Source organism: Delphinapterus leucas, chromosome 4 (assembly GCF_059928025.1).
Source record: "Delphinapterus leucas isolate spDelLeu-1000000601 "Yukka" chromosome 4, BTC_Dleu_Yukka2, whole genome shotgun sequence".
Classification (NCBI taxonomy): Eukaryota; Metazoa; Chordata; class Mammalia; order Artiodactyla; family Monodontidae; genus Delphinapterus; species Delphinapterus leucas.
In genome coordinates this window covers 79018989-79046167 of record NC_143132.1, presented here as the reverse complement: position 1 = coordinate 79046167, position 27179 = coordinate 79018989, and the positions used below count along the sequence as shown (strand labels likewise).

Genomic DNA, 27179 nt, shown 5'->3' with positions numbered 1-27179 from the left:
TGAAACTGATGAAGGGGCTCTGGTCATCATCACTCCCCTCCAGTCTTCTTTCTTTTCTCAGGATCTGACATAGCTGAATCCTCAGAACCCTTAAGGTTCTTCGGAGCACACTTTAAAAATACCTAATTCTGGTTCACACTTTATGAAACAGGTATCTGAGGCCCATGGTGGTTAAATGACCTAGGGTCACATAGCTGTGTATGTATGGTAAAACCAACCCATAAGCCCGTGTCTTCTGACTTTTATGCTAATATTTTTAAACTGCCTTTCTGTTTCAATTTTGCTGTATCCCATGGAGAACATGTTAAACATTTATATTTATTTAAACATTTTTCTTTAATAGAGATCTTCCCTTTTCTTTAAGATACACCATCGCTTCCAATTGTACCACCTGGACCAAGCTAAATTATTCCTCGGTGTTTACACCTTTCAAATATTTATAGACCGTCATCGTGGCACTCCTTAGTCATCCTTCGGCCTCGTTATATGTACATATATAGCTCCTCTAATCTTTCTGTACAAGTCAGTGTCTCTAGTCTCTTCATCATTTGTACCATTCTTCTCTCTAGTGCCTCTAAGAGAACAGTTTGAGGATATTCCAGATGGGAAAAAGTAACCCCAACATGTTGTAACAAGGGGCAGAAAAACACTCTGAATAGATGAAAGGAACAATCTATAGGTTAATTAGTAGTATGGCCACAAATATGTGCACAGTTTTGTTTCAGAAATAAAGCAAGCTGTATTTGTTGTAACTATCTCTTCTTTGAACTTAGCAGAATGCTGATAATGCCAGGCTGTGTTTACAGTCCACATTTTTGCTAAAGACCTTCAACTTTGCACTCCCCTTGTGTGGTATCTCTTGACCAAGACAGAACTACAGATAAAAGCACATAGGCACGAGCCGATGCAGCAACCCATTACTGAGCTTATCTGTTTTTGTGCAGTTTCTGTGGATTTACTTGGTTTCTGGGAGCTCCCTATAAGCCTTAGTAAGGAAGAGCCCTTTACTTATCTCACTAGATAGGAGGCACTTGGGTATTAGTCATCCTGTAAAAATTAAATGTTTACCAAATATGATAATCTAAAAATGGAAACTACATTAGCACAAGAGGAATCACCAGAAATACTCTGCTGACATAAATAGAACATGCCTATTGCCTGGTGTTCTTGTGTTTCTCTTTTTTTTCTTTTTTTTTGAGTTCATAACTTTTGTAGTTTTTCAACAAATTTGGGATCTTGAAAAGCTGTCCAAAGATTATTATTGAGCTTATTCTCCTTACACTCAGGCAGACTTAATCTAACTTCAGTTTGCATATTCATCTTATAAAATGTATCTTAGAATGAAAAATTGAAGACTGGGAAGGTGCTTAGAAAAACACTTGACAGCTGATTCAGTGTATTCATTTTATAACAGGAGATAGAAAGTATATGTCCAGCCCAGTTACATTAAGGAAATGTTCCATATTTTTCTCAAACTCTCGTATGGTCCAGAAAGTGTTCTTTCAATCCCAACCAGATCCTTCCTGTAGAACTTTCTGTGCCTTTCTTGTGCTGCTCTCCCGTGGTCTCACAGGGCCATAAGCTTCTACAGGGTAGAAATGTGATTTCTTGCTCTGTTCTTTTTATAAAACATTGCACTGCACCTCAGAAATGATGATAGCCAGTGGAATTTATTAGAATGGAATTTAAACTTTTCTACCTTTAAACTCAGTGATAGTGCTATTCCGGAGGTGGCAAAGAAGGGTGACTATTTATTTCCTCTCTCACTTAAAGCCAGGTTGTGAAGGGACTTATTCTCTGAATGAAAGAGGAGAGGGGAAAAGTAGGAACCTTCTCATGTTTTATTCAGATGTTAACAAAGAAGATTGAGAAGTGTGTTTCCTTAAAATTGACACCATTTTTATCCCAAACATTTTGGTAAGTGATAGCAGACAATTGTGCAAGCTTTTTGAGAGAGAGGAATTTTTCCAGGAGCATAGTCCCGGTGGGAAGTATTACCTAAAAGCAATCCGCTAATCGCTTTCAATCTTGCATATTTTCACATACTGTGTGCATACATACATGTATTAATAACTGTTCCCAAGACGTCAGTTCAGCGCTCAGAGAGCTCAGTGTTGCTATGCAAGTGCCAGAGATGGAATCCATGCCGACTGCAGTTTAGCAACGAGGATTTTACAGACACGCAAGGGCGAAGATGGCCTGAGGTCTAAGACTTCACGCCTGGGTCTCCCTCTGAGTTCTGATGTAGCATCATGTGTCAAATATTCACGGCATCCATCTGCCCACTCCACTACGAAGATAAATGGCACTGCCAGCATTTCCAAAAAGCTTAGCTCCTCACAATGTCTCCACTCACATCCAGTACTGCATTCCATCTTGTAGCTTTTGCATAGGAATTCCTTAGAATGTGGTCTCTGGATGCAAGTCCCAGATACATAAATATTTTCTGCTCTATTGTGCATGTGATTTGTATTAATATTCATAACAAAATTTATTTTACAGTGATATGTTTTGAAGGAATTCCTTACATCTTCTTGTCACTTATAATTTAGCATATATATATATTCCTCCCAGTAACACTTTGAGTCACCTAGTTACTTGCCCAAAGTCACAGATATGGTAGTTCTAGGACTAGAACCCAGTTCTTCTAACCACAGATCTGCCACTTATTTCACTCAAGTGATTCTTAGTCTTTAAAAAAAAAATAAATAAATAACAAAATAAAACTGGAAACCTATCAAGTGAATATTGAATGTAACTCAAATGTACAAACCAAATTGATTCAGACCAGCTATGGTCAAACAGAAACCCGAACCTGGCCTTCTTTGGTCCCAAGGTACCTCTGCAGAACCCAGTACCCCACATCCTGCTGCCTTTTTTTCCATTTTCAGAGCATACAGATGTACAAATCCAAAGTATACCAGGCGTTTCAGACAGAAATGGAATGATTGTGCTGCTTCAGAGGGTAATGGCGTTAACCTTGTTCTGGAATCATGTAGGAGTCATCCTGTGGACTGCAGTCCCCACACAGTACTTTGATGTATTGATACAGTGAAACTTTACCTTATGCTCAGGCCACAGCGCCTGCTAGTGGAAAGAAACTAACAGCTGAGGCAGCACACTGGGAAATAGTTTTGTGCAGCTGAAAGCACACTGTACTGAGAGCCTGAAGGCCTGAATTCAGGTCTCACTTGCTGTTGGCTTGCTGTAGGATCTTAATCTAGGCACTGCCTCTGCCTGAGCCTTTGCTTTTTCATCTGTAAATGAGGTTGCACTGGATGGTTTCTAAGTTTTCACACGCTCTTACATTTTAGGACTTTAAAAACCCTCTAACAATGTGTTATGGGCATTTCAGCACTAAGTGGAAAATCCAAAACCCAAGTAAGACTAATTGGCTTCCCTGGGACGTGTCAGGTGAGACTATCACCCATCTCTGGGTCCAGCACCATGCAAGCAGGTAACGCGGTCCAGCTCAAAGATCAGTAGTCTTGGGGTCAGATGAACTGAGCTTGAATTCCAACTCTATTATCTACCTTTCAAGTCATGCACGTGAGTTATTCCTAGGCTAACTCAGTTGTTAAAAGAGGATAATTGTCTTATCTGGCTTTTAGTTTTTGTAAGGTTCAAATGAGAACATGGAAATGATGAAGTTTTATGTGAATTTGCAGGGTTACTCTCATTCTTCATATATCAGAAAGCTAAAAGAAGTAGTGTTAATTATAGCTTTCATGTTGCTCTTTTTGGTAGCGTCGGGTAAGAAAGCACATTTACTATTACAAGGCAATATATAAGTGTAAGGAGTGCTTGTTAATATTATAAGGAGAAGATTATGGCTGTTGTTAGGCATTGAAATACAGTAGCTTTGGGAACACCCAGCGTTAGGTTTGTTCTTAAATAACCAAAATACATTCGGAGATTTCCCATCAATAAAACTAAAAGTAACATGGCAAACAAAGTTTTTTTCAGCTTTGAGTGGAGGCTGAGGGAAATGCACATTCCCATGAGAGATACCCTAGAGCACATATTAATCATAAGTCAAAAATAAACATTGCAGTAGCAGTTTTAACTGTACTAGTAAACACTGATTTTTCTTCCGTTAACAGATCAATCATGAAATAAATTTTAAATATAGAAGAATAGATTAAAAATTAAGAGTCGGGATATGAAAATGCCCGTGTGTAAAAATTAAAGTGAAAAGAAATCTTGCTTTAGCCAAAACAGATACTAATATTCCTGTTAGGAATGTTGTAAGGTTTATGCAAGCTTACATCTGCCAGGCCAGATGTTTTTAAGAATTTTGGAATTCTAAAGTCAAAAGCCAGGTTAAAGGACTAGTTAAGTGGGCTTTAAGGCCAGACCGACTGGTCCCCAATTCCAGCTTCAGTAGTTAACTCTGTGGCCTTGGGCAAGCTACCTAATCTCTCTAGGCTGCCATTTCTTATACTATAAAGAACATAATGAGAGGACTACGTCATCAGGTTGTTGGAAGAATTACTTGAGATAATATATTTAAATACTTAAAACAGTGCTTGGCACATAATAAGTGCTGAATAAATCTTGATTATCGTCACTCTGGGGTCCACAGATTTTTTCAAGATTGGGATTGAATTTAGAGCACTGAATTCTATTAATACCATACTGGTAAATATAAATCTTACGTAACTGCCTCATAGATGCAGCTTCCTCTTACCCGCTCATGGACCACCATCTCTGGTCCTAGTCATAATGAGCTCTTCGTTTTGAAGTTTTCCTCTACCTCCTTAGTTGGAGGGGGAGATAAGCAGGGACTGTACTAGGCACTTTGTAGCTGTTCCCATCATTGAACTTGGTGACCAGGTAGTCAAGGCAGTCATCGTCATGACTTTTTTTTTTTTTATTGAAGTATAGTCGATTTACAGTGTTGTGTTAATTTCTGCTGTACAGCAAAGTGATTCAGTTATACATACACACATTCTTTTTCAGATTCTTTTCCATTATGGTTTATCATAGGATACTGAATACAGTTCTCTGTGCTGTACAGTAGGACCTTGTTGTTTATCCATTCCTTTTTACGGAGGCTGAGAAAAGGTTACCCCCGTGCACAGGACTTAGCACAGAATAGAGACTCAGTAAGTGCATTAGTGGAGGGGTTGAAAGAATAACTGGATAGATGACTCAACTACTTGTTTTGAAAACAAGGGACTTCAGGATCAGAGAATTTAGGAAACTTGTCCAGGTTCCCATAGCTAGTGAGTCACACGGGCAAGACTCGCAATCCTGTCTGATTGCCTTTATACCATGGACTATGTAATTTTGTTCAAAGGGCACCATGTATTGTATCCCAAACTGCAAAGCAGTATTGTTTTTTGTTTTGCTTTTGTTGTTGTCTGGTTTTGGGTTATGTTTTTACTGCTCCTCCTGAGACTGGAAGTTGTTGTCAGGAAGTAATTTTCCTGACCACTGTGCCTGTTATATTAGTTTAGTGAAGGTTAGGACCCAGGGTACATGGTGACCAACTTGCTCCTTCTGCAGTTTCCTAGGATGTAGCTCCTTAGGGCCAGGTCTTTTGGTCCCAAACATCAGTGCTTTCTAAGAACACTCTAGGATGAGCTCCGCTTTGTGGAACGTATGAACGCGTGGTTCCCTTTAGAACAGTGGTCCCCAACCCCACTGCGCGTTAGCATCGTGATTGTAGGGCCCACCCCCCAAACCAAATAAATCAGAATCTCTGCAAGCAGAGTGTGGCCGTCAGTATTATTTTAAAAGCATTCCTAGTGGGAAGCCAGAGTTTGAGATTCAACAAAGGGTAAGGGTTAGGGTTCAACCAAAGGTCTCTGAAGGACCCTTAGCTGTACTGATTTCACCACGTGTAGCTGATTCTGACACTTCACTAAGCTCACCTGAGGCTTGGGGTGTTGGAGAAGTTGATGCTCTACTGGCTCCTCTTTCCCTGGGAGTGGGAACACACCCCACTCCTCAGCAATGCCGAAAACATCACAGTTATGATTGAATAATGAAGTGTATTCCTAGAAAACCACAAGCTGATTGAGAAGATGGGCTTTAGAAGTCTGACCTGGTTCCCATCCCAGCCTCACCTCATTTCTACCTTTGAGACCTTGGCCAAGAGACTTAACCCCTGGTTTCTTATCTATCAAATAAGAATAGATGAATGTTGATGGGACTAAACCAGAGAATGCTTGTAGAGAGCTTAAGGTAGTGTCTGACCCAATGGAAAAAATACAGTAATTTTCTTTTATGTTTTTGTTATGCTCCTTCACAATGCAGTGTATTTAGATCAGTGAAACATGCTTGCTTATGCAGTCCTATGTGGGACTTCCCCTCCCAATTTACCTCCTTACCTGAAGGTCCAACCTAAGCAAATATGTGTCTATAAATGAATCACCTCATGGTTAGACTTTGTAATGACTTCCTTTTACCAGGTCACTCGTTTCTCACTCCATTTCATCTGGTTTGTTGCCCAGGCCTCTGTCCACCCATTCCCGAACCATTCTCTCTGACAATTTTTGAGAGTCTGTTTGTTTTGTTTTGTTTTCTTGTTACTTAGCTTAATTTCTTATTTTGTACTAAAATGCTTCTTATTTTGTCTCCTTCTGAAAGCTCTACATGTCTGCCGTTGGTTCTAGTGCTATTGTAGTCATTGCTCCTTTTCCTGTTGTCTGCCTGTGCACATGTGTGCCTCAGAGAGAGAGAGACAGAATAGAGAAGAGAAAGAGACGAGAATAGCTATCTGCCCTCTGCTTCTCATTCCCATCCATGTGCCCGTTGAATCTGCAAGCCGTCTCTGCAAGGACCATCTAAGCAATAACAGTGAAGTAGTATAATACAATTATATACACACAAGCAGTGACAAAATTAGATGTGTCCTGCAGTCCAGCTTTTAATATATGTTAAGGATCCTAAGATTCACAGAGCTAAATAGCACTAACCATAGGAGACCAGATACTGGTACAGTATTTAAAGGCAGAGTCCAAGAAAATATATAAAACTTGATTTGATGTATAATGTATACTATGTGGTATTATTATCTTAAATGGCTATTGGTTGACATTCTTTGTGTGTTCTGTATTGTCTAAGGCCACATAGCAGTGCCATATGATAAATTTATTTACAGCACAAAAGAAGCCTGTTCTGTAGGAATACTTGTAATTAATATATGTGAACTGCTTTCTCTGGCTTAATGCTGTCAAGGTATTTTATGGTAAAACTTAGCTGATTCTCTTCATGTATGTTATCAATGGATGGAAAGCCACTGAAAACTCTTCAAACTAAGACATAAAGAGACAGCATTAGGGAAATTACTCTTGTTGGTGAAAAGCAAGATATATTATGATGCCACAGAAATTTCTTTTTTTCAGCCAACTCATGGTTAACAGCCTGTCCCCTGTTTTGCGTGCAGATGAGGTCTGTCTGGACGATTCTTGTCAGCTGTTATTCTGACAAGCAGTGCAGAAATAGGCACCCCTTGGAACAGTGGCTTAACTTTCAATCACCTGGAGAGCTTTTAAAACTTCCAATCCTAAGACATCCCACCTCAGACCAATGAAATCAGAATCTCTGGAGCTGGGACGCAGAGATCAGTATTTTTTTTTTTTTTAATTCCCCAGATGATTCCAACATATACAGGCAAGGTTGAGAATCACTGTCCTAGGACTTATGCAGCTTAAAAAACAGGTTATCTATTATGCCATGCATTAATACTACAGGGTTTCATAAAGTAAAAGCTTTGGTGATTAGAAAATGCCATCATCCTAGATTTCAGTGAATGTCATATGGACCTGTCACATAAAGAGTACAAACTTGTTCTATGATCTTTTTGTACTTTCAGTGGAAGATAAGTTCTGAATCAACTTAATGGAGCCTGTGCTTTAGGAAGATAACTCCAGTGGACACATGTAGGGTAAATTGGAGCAAGCTTTGTTTCTAGGAATAATTTGGTATCAGTTCACTAATCTGATATAACTTTATTGGTTCAGCTTTTGGAGCAGGACTTTGTTCAGAATATATTTGAAAAGGTGCTTAGTGAGAAAGCTGTTAGATCATACAATTGGCATATAGAGTTTCAGTTCATTATAATATTTAAAGATAGACTATTAATTTTGCTTATGCCAAAAATTTCTGTTACAAGGCAAGTGGCAAGGAGGAGATGGAGACATATGTGACCTGGCTTTATGTCTGCATAAATGTATTAGTTTGCTTTTGATGTTGAATGATGTACAAGTTTGAGAGTATGTCACCCGCGCCCCCCCCCATCACCATGCCACCGACTCTCAAAATGACTGGACATTTTTGGTCTCACTTCAGAAACAAGCAGTATCTGCAGAAGAGGGTCTATGGCCTATCGTATTAATGGTGTACTGGTCACAAGAACTTCATTTTTAAATGAAATTTTATTTTCATATTATAAAGAAAATAAATTCACATTACAGAAAGAGAAAGCTGGCACCAGTGAATATGAAAACCCACGTCCCACTACTCCACCTGTCCTGCTTAACTTGTAGATTTGACTGTAACGTCGCCCTTCACCCATGCCATTCCTAAAATGGCTTGTTCAAAAACTATCTAAACTTCTAGACTTAGCTCAAGTAGTAAGACCACCATAAAGCCTGTCCATTCGTAAGAGAGAGTAAGTCAGAGCTAGTGGAACAATCAGGAAGTCATTGCAATGACCCATGAAAGATAGTAAGCCCAATGTGGGCAGCAGACCTGTGATGGAAGAGAAGCATTTCAGAGACTTTGCAGAGGTTGTAATAGTTGTGGGAGTGGGGAAGGAGGGGGAGGGGTGAGAAGAATCCCTGACTGGCTCCACAATCGATACAATGCGTTATCGATGTATAACAAACGATAATACATGGACAAGACTTTTTTGGTTCTGGCAGCTCAATTCACTGACAAAGTTCCCCCCAGGCTGTCTAACTCTCTGCCCTTGGATTTTTCTTTTTCTTTTTCTTTTTTTTGCGGTACGCGGGCCTCTCACCGCTGGGGCCTCTCCCGTTGCGGAGCACAGGCTCCGGACGCGCAGGCTCAGCGGCCATGGCTCACGGGCCCAGCCGCTCAGCGGCATGTGGGATCTTCCCGGACCGGGGCACGAACCCGTGTCCCCTGCATCGGCAGGCGCACTCTCAACCACTGCGCCACCAGGGAAGCCCTGTCCTTGGATTTTTTAAGTTATGTGCTAAGCTCTGCCAGTGAGCTCCTCATACCATCCCTCGGTCTGAACTTGACCCTGAGCTTCCCACTGGCCCCTAATCAACAATGTTTCCTTCATACTCTGATGCCTCCAAGTCTGGTACCATTACCCTTGTTTTACTCATTTAAAAGCGCTGAGATACTTGTCTCCAAGATGGGCAGCAAGATTGCAGGATGCTTTTAATGATGTGTAGCATGAGCCCCTCTAGGGGCAAGGACGTATTATGCCCTAGTGACTTTCTTTCCATTGTGAATGCCTCCCTAAAAGGTATAGTTTGTACATTTTTGTTAATGTGAAAAGGTAACATTCGGGCATCTTTTCTGTCCTGCTGTAGACAGAAAGTGTAGAGAGAGCTATTTTTAATTTTTGTTCTTTGCTCTTTTCTGTGCTTGTGATTTTAAAGGTGCCAGACTGACTGCCCTCGAGCCTGGTGTCCCCGATTTCTCCCAAGAATAGGAAAAATACGGGAGGCAGCAAGCTGGTCATGTCTGGGTCCAGCATATTAGCCTGACCCACTCTGGAAGAATATTCTCCAAAATATAAAGGAAAAGATTGTTCCTTGTGAACACAGTCCATCTGCTTTCATAGCTGAGAGGACAAAACCTTGTTGTCCCACCACCAAGCCACTGCAGAGTTTCTGGATCCAGGAAACCCAGCCACTCATCCACTATGTGGAAAAACTAGAATGTTTTTTTCTCTTCCATCCCCACCTGTCAAAATTCCATCCTTTAAGGTTGGACTTAAATGCCTCTTTCTCCACAAAACCTTTCCTGAGCCCTCTCAAGTGTGATGTTCCTCCCACATCTCCAGAGCACTTTCTCAGATGACACCACATTTTGTCATGTGATTGTAGGATGTTATATAGTCTCATAATTGATGTGAAAGACACTGACGTCACCTAATTCGTTTCTGGGTATCATATAGATTACAGTACTGGGCAAAGAGTAAATACATGGGGAATGCCTGTTGAATACAATGAGAATTCCAAAGCTTAGCTTTTCATCCTGCCCTTTAGGGCTCTGCTCCAACCTTTCCCTTTAATCAGTGATTGAAATTTTCTCCTAGATCCTCATGGGTAGCTCTCAAACTCTCCATAAACCATGTAGGCTCAGCCTCCTGGATTCCAGATATTATGCATTGGGCAGCCATGGTCTGGAATCATAATTGCTACCTCTACCTGTCTCATCGACCACCATGACGAATAGTCAATCACATTTGGCCAGAACAAAGTTTTTCCAAAGTGTGGTCCACAGATCACTGGTAGTCCCTGATGGAGTATCAAGGAGTCCAGTTTGGTGTCTAGAAAAGGAAAGAGTAATAAATAATTATTTTGTTGACTTGCATTTAATGAATCTGAATTGTAAAACTACAGTATTCACAGGAATCCAATATGCTCTTAATGAACCATCACATTCTTAAAGATTGCATATGTACCACCAGACCTATGTTGATCGGTGTTGTTTATCCGATGTTCAGTAACATTGCCATTAAGCTCACAGTATTTTCATGTCATTAGTATGTTTTTTTTTCCTACTGCTGCGGAACCTACATTTTTTTATCATTACTATATTACCCTATTTCTTCAGTTTGCCAAAATAGATCAGTGATTTGAATGTGATTCCTTGAAAGTAGAAAAAATAGTAATAAAGATAATCCCATGAATACCACTTTAGATTAATATTACAAATGTAAACATTAGTGAAGACAATTCCAGTATAAATATTGGAAATGAATCTATGTACACTGGGATGAATGTGATTAGTTTGCACAAGCAGTTGAAAAAGAAAATTTGGAATGCTGTGATGATGTAATTTTTTAAATTATGTTTTATGGATCGGTGATCCATTCGCCTATATTTTATGGATTGGTGATCCACTCGCCTGTAATTCCCAATATGTTCTTTGTAGTGAAATGTTGTCAGAGAGTGACATGAAGCTCTCAGACTTTTAGCATCCTTTTCAAACATAGTATAGTGAACTTTCTAGTAAATCAATGTGTTTTTTTCTGAATAATCACAAAATAGTGCCATATGAAAATCCTAATTTTGATACTAAAGGCAATGAGAGTCTAAAATTTTAAAGCACGTTTCTAAGGTTGTACATCTTTTACTAAAAAACAGACACAAGTTCACTCTTGGATAGAAGTTTGTAAATCAAGCCACAAAGTTTATTACAAACATTTATTTTATAAAAGTTTATCAAATGTCAAGAATATGATGTCAAGACTTAATAAAAATATCAACTATGGTGGAAGTGGCTCAGTTTCCAAAAGTTTGACTCTTTTTTCAGCGCTTGATATTTCTCATGCTTTAGGGGGGAAATGTTCTATAGTTTGGGCTATATTTTAAAGATGTATTCAAATTCTGCAACAAAATGTAAAGAAATACTTTCCAGGGCCAGTGCAAGAGAGGATTAGAAACACATTTGCCTCTTTCCTCCCAAGTTGAAACATTTAAACCTCCTCCCTTCTAGGTGTGAAACAGTCGTCAATCCAATGTGATGGAGGGCTGAAGGCAGCCTTTAGTGAGAAATCTCTCCATAGTGTCAGCTCTGTGTTCAATCCTGATACACAGAACTAGGCAGAAGCAAGACAGCAGAATGGTTAGGACAGTCGACACTGAAGCTAGACTGCTTGGGCTAGAAGGTGGTCAACCACTTATGTAACCCAGTTTCCTCATCTGTAAAATAGGGATACTAATAGTACTTGTCACACAGGTTGTTGTGAATATGAAATGAGTTAATATACATAAAGCACATAGAAAATGCCTGACCCATAGGAAGCACTAGTTTTGCTAAAGCTTATCTGTAAAAGCCTGCCGATTCTTGCTGACGTTCCCAGTGACTTGTAATTACTTGTTAAAACGTTTTACCTTCGTAGAAATAAAGAGTAAGAAGGGAAGCTGAATGCGGCTCTGACCTCTGGCTCAAGAGTCCCATGGTGAAGCCAGCTATGGATACAGACTGCAGCCAGCACAATGCCTCTCAATGACATAATTTTTTTTTTGTAAATTACATGTTAATATTCAAATTTTAATGCAGTTTTTTTTTAACCTAAACACAGTGTCCATATGTGATCAGAAGCCCCACAAATCAATTTAATCATGCTGAAAATTTGCAGAACACTGGGCGGGACAGGGACAACCTAGGTCATGAGGGACTCAAAATCCTACAGTCTGTGGAACTGTTGCATGATTAAGGGATATTCAAACTATAAACAGACTTGGAGGCAATGCTGAGCTGTAATATCTTAAAGGGCGTCAGGTGTAAGAGATGAGACTTATTTCTTGAGGCCCTAAAGGACAGAACTGGGACTATTGGGTAACAGAATGAGGAAGCATTCCGGCTCAATACGAGAACACTTTCTAGCAGTCAGCGCTATCTGGAAATAAAAGGGACTACTTTTTTATCTGCCTGTCACTGAGGGCTGGATGCAGAGGTTTTGCAAGCCAGGCTTTTGTGGAAGGAGTTGAAGTTTGAGTTTGGACCCAGTTCCCTCACAGTCTAGCTGGACACATAGTCTGTGCAAGGAGAAAGACTTTTCTAGATTATGCCTTCCACTCCTACCGTCCTGACTCATGTTCCTCTTAATTTGTGTGTGAGATTAGAGGCAGAGCACTGGCCTCAACATCAGGAGACCTGAGTTCTACTCAGTCGCTCTCCGTGGGACCTTGGCTGTGAGGGTCAACTTCTCAACTGATTCATAAAATCCCCGTCATGCTGGCCTCATGGGGGCTGTAGCGGTCATCCTGCCTCTCATATGATGGTGATGGCGGCGGTGGTGATCCCACCTGCTGTTGACATTACAAATGTGCTGTCCCCACCATGCATTGTCTTCTTTAGAAGGACTGAAGGTGTTCTGAACAGTCAACCCCTTTTTTCTTTCAGGCCGCTGTGCTCGCTGTGGGGAAAATGTAGTAGGAGAAGGTACAGGATGCACTGCCATGGATCAGGTCTTCCACGTGGATTGTTTTACCTGCATCGTCTGTAACAACAAGCTCCGAGGGCAGCCCTTCTATGCGGTGGAGAAGAAAGCCTACTGTGAGCCCTGCTACATCGTAAGTTCAGATTTGGTCCTCAGGTACTTTACAAAGATGACTTAGTTGGCAAAATGCCAGTCACTCTAGCTCAAACGTAGCCATCAGATCTTTGCTTCTCATCAGATTTCAAAATATGCATGTGTGTAAATTGGTATGTCTTAATTTTTATCCATATGCCCCCTGTTCATATGAGGTCAAAGGGTGCATTAGATGGGGCTACCATTCAATTAGTGGCCTGCCAGAAAGATCATCACCCTGTGGCTTACAAGCATATATGTACAAGCTAGCACGTTGCCCCTTAAAGCATCAGAAGGTTTCCCAAGTAGCAGAGTCACACCACTTCTTATTAGATCTCACTCCGTATTTGATGTCGTATTTGTAGAGGAACGTTGCAGGGCCTTGGGACTTGTGAGTGCTCTTTCAAACTCCTGGGTCCTTTGAATCACCTTTTTTCTACCCAGAATTTCTCTTACCTGTCATACTCAGCAGGTTTTCATGATGCAGTTAGAGAAACTATCGTAGAGTACCTTAAAGGGAAATAGTCATGCTGACTGAGCTAATAATTGTCTCCTTTTTTTAAATACACAACTATATTTTGATAACATAGCTGGGTGACTAAAAAATACTCAAAGTCACATTATCTTCGCTGTTTGTCAGGCTACTTAAATCTACACGTTAAGCTATCTTCTGATAGAGCAGTTTGGTAAATGAACATAAATTTTTTTAATCTAAAGTAAATTTCCTTGCTATCCTTCTACACGATTTTATCTCTCTGTTGAACACTTGTTAGTGGAAAAAGTAGTGCTTTTTTGCAAACCCACACAAGAGGCATGATTTGGCCCTCAGCACCCCTGGCATTCCAACGTAAGAGAAACCTTGGGTGCGAGGTATTGGAAGTTATACACATAGCTTTGCAGAGCCCCGAGGTTCAGGTTTATTGCAGAAGTTTCTGGCCTCACTGGGATTTTCCCATAACCTGAAAGCTCAAACTCATTGCAGCCCTGGAATCTGTAGCATTGATCTGAAATTCCTTCAAGATTAAGATCTTGCAGGATTAAATATTGTTTTGCATCTCTTAAGTTCAATTTTATTTCATTTTCCTCCTCAAGGGCAACTTGGCCACATATAACATCATTATAGTACCACACACTGTTGGAGCTGGAAAAAAAAAGCTTAAGATCATTTGTCTAACTCCTCTCTTTAGAAGTGAGAATACAGGGACTTCCCTAGTGGCACAGTGGTTAAGAATCCGCCTGCCAATGCAGGAGACATGGGTTCGAGGCCTGGTCCAGGAAGATCCCACATGCCGTGGAGCAACTAAGCCCGTGCGCCACAACTGCTGAGCCTGCTCTCTAGAGCCCACGAGCCACAACTGCTGAGCCAATGTGCCACAACTGCTAAAGCCCGCATGCCTGGAGCCTGTGCTCCTCAACAAAAAAAGCCACCACAATGAGAAGCCAGCACACCACAACGAAGAGTAGCCCCCGCTTGCTGCAACTAGAGAAAGCCTGCATGCAGCAACAAAGACCCAATGCAGGCAAAAATGAATAAATAAATTTATAAAAAAAAAAAAAGAAGTGAGAATACACAGAGAGGAAGAAAATGACTTATTTTTTTAGTGTCAAAGCCAGGATTAAATTCAGTTGGTCACACTAGTCTCGTATTTGGTGCAGACACCACAAAGCTTTAGTTCATCCAGAACATAAACACACCACAAGGCTTTAGTTTATCCAGAACATAAATACAAACACAGTGATACCCCGTTGCTTTGGAAGGGACAATTACATATCAGGAAAAGTCTAGTGAACAAAAGTATGCCTCTTTAGCAAGTAAAAATGTTTCAAATATCACTCTTAGAAATCTTCGTTGAATGAGAAAATTACAAAATTCCCTGCCTTCGTAAACACACTGTGTGGATTGTCGTTCACACTGATCTAGGACCACAGTGAATTAATTTATTACAGTGAGCTCAGCAGAGCCTCTAGAAGCACCTGTGGCTGTTTGTCCATACACTAAGTGACCACAGAATACACTGGTTTTTGTAATTCTTGTGTCTATTTTTCACCCTTTTTTTTCCCATTTATTTTATTTTTTTTACATCTTTATTGGAGTATAATTGCTTCACAATGGTGTGTTAGTCTCTGCTTTATAACAAAGTGAATCAGTTATACATATACATATGTTCCCATATCTCTTCCCTCTTGTGTCTCCCTCCCTCCCACCCTACCTATCCCACCCCTCTAGGCGGTCACAAAGCACCAAGCTGATCTCCCTGTGCTATGCGGCTGCTTCCCACTAGCTATCTACCTTACGTTTGGTAGTGTATATGTGTCCATGCCTCTCTCTCGCTTTGTCACAGCTTACCCTTCCCCCTCCCCATATCCTCAAGTCCATTCTCTAGTAGGTCTGTGTCTTTATTCCCGCCTTGCCCCTAGGTTCTTCATGACATTTTTTTTTCTTAAATTCCATGTATATGTGTTAGCATACGGTATTTGTCTTTCTCTTTCTGACTTACTTCACTCTGTATGACAGACTCTAGGTCTATCCACCTCATTACAAATAGCTCAATTTTGTTTCTTTCTATGGCTGAGTAATATTCCATTGTATATATGTGCCACGTCTTCTTTATCCATTCATCCAATGATGGACACTTAGGTTGTATCCATCTCCGGGCTATTGTAAATAGAGCTGCAATGAACATTTTGGTACATGACTCTTTTTGAATTATAGTTTTCTCAGGGTATATGCCCAGTAGTGGGATTGCTGGGTCATATGGTAGTTCTATTTGTAGTTGTTTTTTTGTTGTTTTTTTTTTGTGGTACGCAGGCCTCTCACCATTGTGGCCTCTCCCGTTGCGGAACACAGGCTCCAGACGCGCAGGCTCAGTGGCCATGGCCCACGGGCCCAGCCGCTCCGCGGCATGTAGGATCCTCCCGGACCGGGACACGAACCCGCGTCCCCTGCATCGGCAGGCAGACTCTCAACCACTGCACCACCAGGGAAGCCCTTATTTGTAGTTTTTTAAGGAACCTCCATACTGTTCTCCATAGTGGCTGTACCAATTCACATTCCCACCAGCAGTGCAAGAGGGTTCCCTTTTCTCCACACCCTCTCCAGCATTTATTGTTTCTAGATTTTTTGATGATGGCCATTCTGACTGGTGTGAGATGATATCTCATTGTAGTTTTGATTTGCATTTCTCTAATGATTAATGACGTTGAGCATTCTTTCATGTGTTTGTTGGCAGTCTGTATATCTTCTTTGGAGAAATGTCTATTTAGGTCTTCTGCCCATTTTTGGATTGGGTTGTTTGTTTTTTTTGTGATAGAGCTGCATAGCTGCTTATATATTTTGAAGATTAATCCTTTGTCAGTTGCTTCATTTGCAATGGGAGAAAAATATTTGTCTTTTGGTCTTGTTTATGATTTCCTTTGCTGTGCAAAAGCTTTGAAGTTTCATTAGGTCCCATTTGTTTATTTTTGTTTTTATTTCAATTTCTCTAGGAGGTGGGTCAAAAAGGATCTTGCTGTGATTTATATCATAGAGTGTTCTGCCTGTGTTTTCCTCTAAGAGTTTGATAGTTTCTGGACTTACATTTAGGTCTTTAATCCATTTTGAGCTTATTTTTGTGTATGGTGTTAGGGAGTGATCTAATCTCATACTTTTACATGTACCTGTCCAGTTTTCCCAGCACCACTTAGGGAAGAGGCTGTCCTTTCTCCACTGTACATTCCTGCCTCCTTTATCAAAGATACAGTGACCATATGTGTGTGGGTTTATCTCTGGGCTTTCTATCCTGTTCCATTGATCTATCTTTCTGTTTTTGTGCCAGTACCATACTGTCTTCATTACTGTAGCTTTGTAGTATAGTCTGAAGTCAGGGAGCCTGATTCCTCCCGCTCCGTTTTTCATTCTCAAGATTGCTTTGGCTATTCGGGGTCTTTTGTGTTTCCATACCAATTGTGAAATTATTTGTTCTAGTTCTGTGAAAAATGCCAGTGGTAGTTTGATAGGGATTGCATTGAATCTGTAGATTGCTTTGGGTAGTAGAGTCATTTTCACAATGTTGATTCTTCCAATCCAAGAACATGGTATATCTCTCCATCTATTTGTATCATCCTTAATTTCTTTCATCAGTGTCTTATAATTTTCTGCATACAGGTCTTTTGTCTCCTAAGGTAGGTTTATTCCTAGATGTTTTATTCTTTTTGTTGCAGTGGTAAATGGGAGTGTTTTCTTGATTTCACTTTCAGATTTTTCATCATTAGTGTATAGGAATGCCAGAGGTTTCTGTGCATTAATTTTGAATCCTGCTACTTTACCAAATTCATTGATTAGCTCTAGTAGTTTTCTGGTAGCATCTTTAGGATTCTCTATGTATAGTATCATGTCATCTGCAAACAGTGACAGCTTTACTTCTTCTTTTCCAATTTGGATTCCTTTTATTTCTTTTCCTTCTCTGATTCCTGTGGGTAAAACTTCCAAAACTATGTTGAATAATAGTGGTGTGAGTGGGCAGCCTTTTGTTGTTCCTGATCTTAGTGGAAATGGTTTCAGTTTTTCACCATTGAGGATGATGTTAGCTGTGGGTTTGTCATATATGGCCTTTATTATGATGAGGAAAGTTCCCTCTTTGCCTACTTTCTGCAGGGTTTTTATCATAAATGGGTGTTGAATTTTGTCAAAAGCTTTCTCTGCATATATTGAGATGATCATATGGTTTTTCTCCTTCAGTTTGTTAATATAGTGTATCACATTCATTGATTTCCACATATTGAAGAACCCTTGGATTCCTGGGATAAACCCCACTTGATCATGGTGTATGATCCTTTTACTGTGTTGTTGGATTCTGTTTGCTAGTATTTTGTTGAGGATTTTTGCATCTATGTTCATCTGTGATATTGGCCTGTAGTTTTTTTTTTCTTTGTGACATCTTTGTCGGGTTTTGGTATCAGGGTGATGGTGGCCTCGTAGAATGAGTTTGGGAGTGTTCCTCCCTCTGCTATATTTTGGAAGAGTTTGAGAAGGATAGGTGTTAGCTCTTCTCTAAATATTGGATGGAATTCCTCTGTGAAGCCATCTGGTCCTGGGCTTTTGTGTGTTGGAAGATTTTTAATCACAGTTTCAATTTCAATGCTTGTGATTGGACTGTTCATATTTTCTGTTTCTTCCTGGTTCAGTCTCGGAAGGTTGTGCATTTCTAAGAATTTGTCCATTTTTTCCAGGTTGTCCATTTTATTGGCATAGAGTTGCTTTTAGTAATCTCTCATGATCCTTTGTATTTCTGCAATGTCAGTTGTTACTTCTCCTTTTTCATTTCTAATTCTATTGATTTGAGTCTTCTCTCTTTTTTTTCTTCATGAGTCTGGCTAATGGTTTCTCAATTTTGTTTATCTTCTCAAAGAACCAGCTTTTAGTTTTATTGATCTTTGCTGTCGTTTCCTTCATTTCTTTTTGATTTATTTCTGATTTGATCTTTATGGTTTCTTTCCTTCTCCTAACTTTGGGGTTATGTTGTTCTTCTTTCTCTAATTGCTCTAGGTGTAAGGTTAGCTTGTTTATTTGAGATGTTTCTTATTTCTTGAGGTAGGATACTATTGCTATAAACTTCCCTTTAGAACTGCTTTTGCTTCATCCTGTAGGTTTTGGGTCGTCATGTTTTCATTGTCATTTGTTTCTAGGTATTTTTTGATTTCCTCTTTGATTTCTTCAGTGATCACTTCGTTATTAAGTAGTGTATTGTTTAGCCTCCATGTGTTTGTATTTTTTACAGATTTTTTCCTGTAATTGATATCTAGTCTTATAGCGTTGTGGTCAGAAAACATACTTGATACGATTTCAATTTTCTTAAATTTACCAAGGCTTGATTTGTGACCCAAGATATGATCTATCCTGGAGAATGTTCCATGAGCACTTGAGGAGAATGTGTATTCTGTTGTTTTTGGATGGAATGTCCTATAAGTATCAATTACGTCCATCTTGTTTAACGTATCATTTAAAGCTTGTGTTTCCTTATTTACTTTCGTTTTGGATGATCTGTTCATTGGTGAAAGTGGGGTGTTAAAGTCCCCTACTATGATTGTGTTGCTGTCGATTTCCCCTTTTATGGCTGTTAGTATTTGCCATATGTATTGAGGTGCTCATATGTTGGGTGCATAAATATTTACAATTGTTATATCTTCTTGGATCGATCCCTTTATCATTATATAGTGTACTTCTTTGTCTCTTGTAATAGTCTTTATTTTAAAGTCTGTGTTGTCTGATATGAGAATTGGTACTACAGCTTTCTTTTGATTTCCATTTGCATGGAATATCTTTTTTCCATCCCCTCACTTTCAGTCTGTATGTGTCCCTAGGTCTGAAATGGGTCTCTTGTAGACAGCATATATACAGGTTTTGTTTTGGTGTCCATTCAGCCAGTCTGTTTCTTTTGGTTGGAACATTTAGTCCCTTTACATTTAAGGTAATTATTGATATATATGTTTCTATTCCCATTTTCTTAATTGTTTTGTTATTTTCGGTCTTTTCCTTCTCTTGTTTTTCCTCCCTAGAGAAGTTCCTTTAGCATTTGTTGTAAAGCTGGTTTGGTGGTGCTGAATTCTCTTAGCTTTTGCTTTTCTGTAAAGGTTTTAATTTCTCCATCAAATCTGAATGAGATCCTTGCTGGGTAGAATAATCTTGGTTGTAGGTTTTTCTCCTTCATCACTTTAAATATGTCCTGTCACTCCCTCTGGCTTGCAGAGTTTCTGCGGACAGATCAGCTGTTAACCTTATGGGGATTCCCTTGTGTGTTATTTGTTGTTTTTCCCTTGCTGCTTTTAATATTTTTTCTTTGTATTTAATTTTTGATAGTTTGATTAATAGGTCTCTTGGCGTGTTTCTCCTTGGATTTATCCTGTATGGGAGTCTCTGTGCTTCCTGGACTTGGTTAACTATTTCCTTTCCCGAATTAGGGAAGTTTTCAACTATAATCTCTTCAAATATTTTCTTAGTCCCATTCTTTTTCTCTTCTTCTTCTGGGACCCCTATCATTTGAATGTTGGTGCATTTAATGTTGTCCCAGAGGTCTCTGAGACTGTCCTCAGTTCTTTTCATTCTTTTTTCTTTATTCTGCTCTGCAGTAGTTATTTCCACTATTTTATCTTCCAGGTCACTTATCCGTTCTTCTGCCTCAGTTATTCTGCTATTGATCCCTTCTAGAGAATTTTTAATTTCATTTATTGTGTTGCTCATCGTTGCTTGTTTCATCTTTAGTTCTTCTAGGTCCTTGTTAAATGTTTCTTGCATTTTCTCCACTCTATTTCCAAGATTTTGGATCATCTTTACTATCATTATTCTGAATTCTTTTTCAGGTAGACTGCCTATTTCCTCTTCATTTGTTAGGTCTGGTGGGTTTTTATCTTGCTCCTTCATCTGCTGCATGTTTCTCTGTCTTCTCATTTTGCTTATCTTACTGTGTTTGGGGTCTCCTTTTTGCATGCTGCAGGTTCGTAGTTCCCGTTGTTTTTGGTGTCTGTCCCCAGTGGCTAAAGTTGGTTCAGTGGGTTGTGTAGGCTTCCTGGTGGAGGGGACTAGTGCCCGTGTTCTGGTGGATGAGGTAGGATCTTGTCTTTCTGGTAGGCAGGTCCACATCTGGTGGTGTGTTTTGGGGTGTCTGTGGACTTATTATGATTTTAGGCAGCCTCTTTGCTAATGGGTGGGGTTGTGTTCCTGTCTTGCTAGTTGTTTGGCATAGGGTGTCCAGCACTGTAGCTTGCTGGTCGTTGAGTGAAGCTGGGTCTTGGCGTTGAGATGGAGATCTCTGGGAGATTTTTTCCGTTTGATATTACGTGGAGCTGGGAGGTCTCTTGTGGACCAGTGTCCTGAAGTTGGCTCTCCCACCTCAGGGGCACAGCACTGACTCCTGGCTGCAGCACCAAGAGCCTTTCATCCACACGGCTCAGAATAAAAGGGAGAAAAAGTAGAAAGAAAGAATTAGTAGAAGAAAGAAGGAAAGAAAGAAAGGAAGGAAGGAAGAAAGAAAGAAGAGAGGGAGGGAGGGAGGGAGGAAGGAAGAAAAGAAAGAAAGGGAGAAAGAAAGAAAGAAGATAAAATAAGATAAAGTAAAATAAAATTATTAAAATAAAAAATAATTATTAAGAAAAATTTTTTAAAGTAGAAAAAAAAAATGGACGGAGAGAACCCTAGGACAAATGGTAAAAGCAAAGCTATACAGACAAAATCACACACAGAAGCATACACACTCACAAAAAGAGAAAAAGGAAAATATATATATATATCTTTGCTCGCAAAATCCACCTCCTCAATTTGGGATGATTCGTTGTCTATTCAGGTGTTCCACAGATGCAGGGTCCTTCAAGTTGACTGTGGAGATTTAATCCGCTTCTCCTGAGGCTGCTGGGAGAGATTTCCCTTTCTCTTCTTTGTTCGCACAGCTCCCGGGTTCACCTTTGGATTTGGACCCACCTCTGCGTGTACGTTGCCTGAGCGCGTCTGTTCTTCACTCAGACAGGAGGGGGTTAAAGGAGCCACTGATTTGGGGGCTCCAGCTCACTCAGGCCGTGGGGAGGGAGGGGCACAGATGCGGGGCGAGCCTGCGGCGGCAGAGGCGGCCGGCATGACGTTGCACCAGCCTGAGGCGCACTGCATCACTTAATACTTTGACTCCTTGGGAAAGTTCCTTGATCTTTCTAAACCTCAGTTTCCTCACATACATAATGGTGATGATACTGGATTCTCCCCAGACTTGCAGATATGAAATGAGGCAGTCCTTGTAAAGCATACTTGTCTGGCTCAGGGAAGGCTAGTGGAATTAATGTTATTCTGAGATTAATTTTCATAAGATTTCTGGCCTATTTAGCGTATCTGAAAGTGAGCACCTTACATGTGTAGTGAGATGCATCGGGCTTGGGAAATCTCAGACTTAACCCCTCTCTCATTTTTAAAAGCGTTGCTTGCTCTCCTGAGGGTATAGTAAAACTTAAGCAAGTCTAAGCTGGCTAATTATGAGCTTGTACAGTCGTGGGCTGATGTTTCCATCTCCATTCCAGGCGGAGCAGCTCAGTGATTCTTTAGGATGTGTTTCCTTAGGCCTTGGTTGCCTGTTACTATACTATGCTCGTGACAAGGCGCACTATCTGAGTGATATTTAATCACATCCTTGGAAGAAGTGGGTGAATTCAAATAATGGAAATTCTTACCATCCTTTTTGACTTCACTCCCTCTGAAGAAACTTTAATCAAGATTTTTCTTTAATGAGATCTATCCGTGGTGACTCTAAATGTAATTTAATTCTTATCAGAATTCAGTTAAGCTTTACTGAAAGACCTTTCCTTGTTCGATATTGATTTCAGAGTTCAGCACAGCCCTCAAGCCCTCAGATGGATATTTTAGCATTTTAAGTTCTTCTGAACTTTCGTTAAGTCCAACAAGCTGCCACACGAAAAATGTAGAGTTCTCTTTTGGGGGAGGTTTGGGAAGCTGAGAGAATAAAATGAAATAAGTTTGTTTTGAAAATAGAGTTTGTTTAAGGAGGACCCTAGGGCTGTATGTATCTCTCTTGGAACCAGAGCCCTTAGGACAGAGCAATGTCATTCATTCAAATTGCCTTTTGTTCCATTAGTGGAAACAAGATGTCTGAAAGACATCCTGTACAAAACAGAGAAAACTAAGCCCTGGGCTCAGTCTGTGCCTTTTTTTTTTTTGGTTGATGGAATCAGAATATTGAAGATAGTGGTTTATTTAGTTAGTTATTTCTGTGTAAGGACCACCCTGTTTGATGCTCTGAGTTCAGGAAGGAGACCAGTCTAATATAAATTTAATTTATTCTTTCCTGTGTTGGTTACTGATCAACTTAAGATCATATTTAAATTAAACATTTACATAATTTGGAGAGAGACTATACCAGTTATGGCTTTATCTTTGATTTAATGATTATTCATATTTTCCTATGATCTCTTGAATCCTTAATCCTTACATGTACATAGCTGTAATAAAACAAATTTGGATTTAGTAAAGCATTGTAATTCTCTTTAATCATTTTATACATGCTTTCCTTTGTATTTTCTATTGATTGACTTAATGTAAATATGTATATAGCTTTCCATTGTTAATAATTTCCATTTTAGCTTTTTATCTGTTTAGTTTTACATTATGTTTACACACCACATTTTAAAACCATTGGCCGCTAGGAAGATATTGGTATTTTCCAAACTTTTAGTGTTGTACATAACGTGCCTATAAATGAGTAAAAATTTTTATGTTATATTATTTTGAATTATGCTCTTAACATAAATCCTTTGATTTATGTTACCAAGCTTACTTTATGACAATTTGGAGAACTTTTACTGGATTTACTTAAAAAGATTTTTCCAATTTTCAGAACCATGAGCAATAATGAGACCAAATGTTAAACTATACCGTATCCACTACTGAAGAGGTTTGTTTACATTTCTTTTGAACTGATTTTTAATAGATGCATTATGTAATTGTTTTTAATTTGAGTTTTTATGATTAGCAAAATCAATGAGAAGCTTTTCTAATTTGATGATAGATCTATTAAAAGCTTAGTTTTGATTATTCTTATGGATTTATGAACATATGAACTTATGGATTTATGAACATATGAACATATGAACTTATGAACTTATGGATTAAATGAACAAATTAAAATTAAGAGCGCTAAGCTTCCTTGGGAAGGAAAGTGATGTAAATAGAATACATTGGTTCTAGTCCTTGCTCTCCTGGTGTGATGTTAGATAAGTCATTTAATTTCTGAGTACCAGTATCCTCATTTATTAAAGGGAGATATTGACTTCTTCCTTGTCTTCAAAGGGAAGGAATGAACAAGTGTCATACTTTGTACATCATGAAGAAATTATTTACTAATATAAGGGCTTAATCTGATTAATAACATTATTCTCATTGCTTTTTCCATTAGCTTAATCTGATAGAATTTAGAAATCCTCTATGTCTGGTAATTTCATAGCTGCAGTTGCTATGGAAATACTGAAATAAATAGATGTCATAGAAAGAATATGAGGACATATATGAGACATAAGAAGAGGTTCATGTTTTGCTTAAGATTTTTGTGTTGGTATAGGCAGCAACCATGCCTCCCACTTATGTGTCCTCCTGCCCTTAATGAGACAGGTTTACTCATAAGTACAGATTTACAAAAGAATTGCTGTGTTCTCAGCATTGCCAAAGAGTCTGGGCCTAGAGACACACTGCATCAGAGATTCTCAGAAAGTCTGTTTACGAAATGGCAGCCAAGCATCTTCCCCTAAACCAGGGCTCTTACTCAGGGTGGGTGAAATCCAACTCCTGACTCTCCAGCAGTGGAAGTTGGTACAGACATTTTTATTATAGTTACAATCCAAGCGATTAAAAGACCTCAGGAAATAGGAGGCCAACTCCACAGGAGACTAAACACTTGAAGTTTCCTGAATTTGACGCACTCGTGGCCAGCACACTAACAGCCATTTGCTCCCTCTGTCACTAAATGGCTACAGTCAAAACATTCTAACTTTTCAAGCTACTCTAGGAGGTAGGTTTGTACCTCTGCAGTTATGGCCAGTGCTTTATGTGGGTATTAGGAAAGGACTTGGAGTTTGGACTAAACTTGAAAAATTCACATGAACTTCCCTCCTCCTCTTTTCTTAATTGCCCACCTCTGCTCTCTCATTTCCAAGGGGTGTTTCTCTCTCTCTCTCTCTCTCTCTCTCTCTCTCTCTCTCACACACACACACACACACACACACACGGGTGCACACACACACTTTCTAATTAATGTTACATCATCATCCCACAAGCACTCACCCAGGAAAGAGAAAAGTGCTTCAAGCAAGAAGAGAATTTGTCAAGTATGCTCTTGAGAGATTTAACCATGCTAACTACTACGAATAATTATCTCTTCCATTTGTACAGCCCTTTACATTTTACAGTGTTCCTGAGTCTGTATTACTGCACCTTACCATACCTATTAGAATCTTGTGAAACAGACAAGGGGAAGATTATTAGTCCCATTTTCAGTGGCTTTGATATTTTCAAAGTAAAAGACAAAAATGAAGACTAGGGAACAGATTTAACTTGCATTTTATGGCTGGATCCATACTGCCACCCTGAAACTGGTGTTCAGCTTTATAAAAATGTACAGATACTGACAGCCGCCTAGGATTGTAGCCTTCGATTCCCACGATTTTCATTGATGACCACATGAGTCGTGCCTTCCAGTATTACAGAACCTGAAAGGCTGAACTTCTACCAAGGTAAAACCATAGCTCTGTCTTTTGAGCATTTACTTTTTACTGTCTTTGAAATGCCTCAGTTTTTAAGACAAAAGCCTCTTTTTATGGTTAAAAATAAAATAGGAATAACTAACGTTTTTTGTGGTGCTTTAACTTTTACAAAGCACTTTTCTTTTATCTCATGTCACTCTCTCGTGATCTTAGAAAATAGGTACAGTTATTATTGCCTTCGTTTCCAGTAGTAAGAAACTGAGTTTTAGAAAAAACCAGCTTGCTCAGTTTCACAGAGCATGAGTGTCAGATCCAGGACTGGACCCTGGCTTTTGATTCTCAAGTCCAGCTCTTTCCACATATCCAGCAAATCACTGAAAATCTCATTTGTTATTACTAGATTTCTTTTTTCCTATTAGTTTTTTCTCTATTACCATATTGAGCTCAGAATATATTTTCTTATGGTAGTATAGTAACTTTTAAAAAAAATGAAAACTCAGTTTTTAATTATTACATGCTTATTAGAGAAAAATTAGAAAATATTTTAAAAGGTACGTAGCTCTCCCGTCTAAATATTATAACAGTTTACTCTTTACCACATATTCCTTTTCTATTTCAGTGTACCTCTGTATGGATATATGCTTATAAATATAATCACACATCTGTATAAATGTTTACACACATACACAAACACAATGAGGTCATGCTATTCATATGAATTAATAACTTGCTTTTATTACTTAATAGTATATCAAACTTTGCCTTCTACAGAAATAGTTTCTTTTAAATATTACATGGACACTCAAAAAGAATGTGTATTATGTACATGCCCTTTCTGAAAAAGTGACTCAAAGAAATATTCCAGCAGACAAATAAATTAATCAAAAAGTGGGTGGGGGGGGCCTTCCCTGGTGGCGCAGTGGTTGAGAGTCCGCCTGCCGATGCAGGGGACACGGGCTCGTGCCCCGGTTCGGGAAGATCCCACATGCCGCGGAGCGGCTAGGCCCATGAGCCATGGCCGCTGAGCCTGCGCATCCGGAGCCTGCGCTCCGCAACGGGAGAGACCACAACAGTGAGAGGCCAGCGTACCGCAAAAAAAAAAAAAGTGTGTGGGAAATCCAGAGCAAATAAATTGGTGATAAGCCATGAACCAATAAAACTAATAGGTAAAAATAAGGAGATATGGGGATATATGTATACATATAGCTGATTCACTTTGTTATACAGCAGAAACTAACACAACATTGTAAAGCAATTATACTCCAATAAAGATGTTAAATAAAGAGATAGGAAAAGATGTAATGGCAAATTCAGACCAAAAGAAAATAATATTAATTACCTACTAACTATAATATTAAAAGCAGACAGGAATTCCCTGGTGGCCAGTGATTAAAACTCCATGCTTCCACTTCAGGGGGCCTGGGTTCGAACCCTGGTGGGGGAACTAAGATCCCACAAGCCATGCAGCACAGCCAAATAAAAAAAAGAGAGAGAGAGAAAAATAAAGCAGACAAAATACAATTTAGGACAAAACTATCAAGCCAAAGAAAATTATTTTATTGATGAATGTCACAGTTTCCAAAGAATAGCTCTGAGTCTTTCTTCATTAAATAGCATTATGTTGAAATATATGATATAAAAATATTGATGAAATATGAAATGAAAATTGTAAAACCATAGTCTTTATAAAACTGTAACACATTTCTTGCAGTCTCTG

At 39.3% G+C, this 27179-nt stretch overlaps 1 protein-coding gene across 3 annotated transcripts in view; it reads left to right on the top strand.

Annotated features, from left to right (window-relative positions):
- Positions 1–27179, top strand: part of LPP (LIM domain containing preferred translocation partner in lipoma) — a 698095-nt gene that overhangs the window by 563117 nt on the left and 107799 nt on the right. For all 3 annotated transcript variants that reach the window (XM_089910694.1, XM_022569708.3, XM_022569736.3), the window contains one exon: positions 13072–13241. In XM_089910694.1, coding sequence (XP_089766820.1) covers positions 13072–13241 — 170 coding nt within the window. The remainder of the gene's footprint in view (positions 1–13071; positions 13242–27179) is intronic.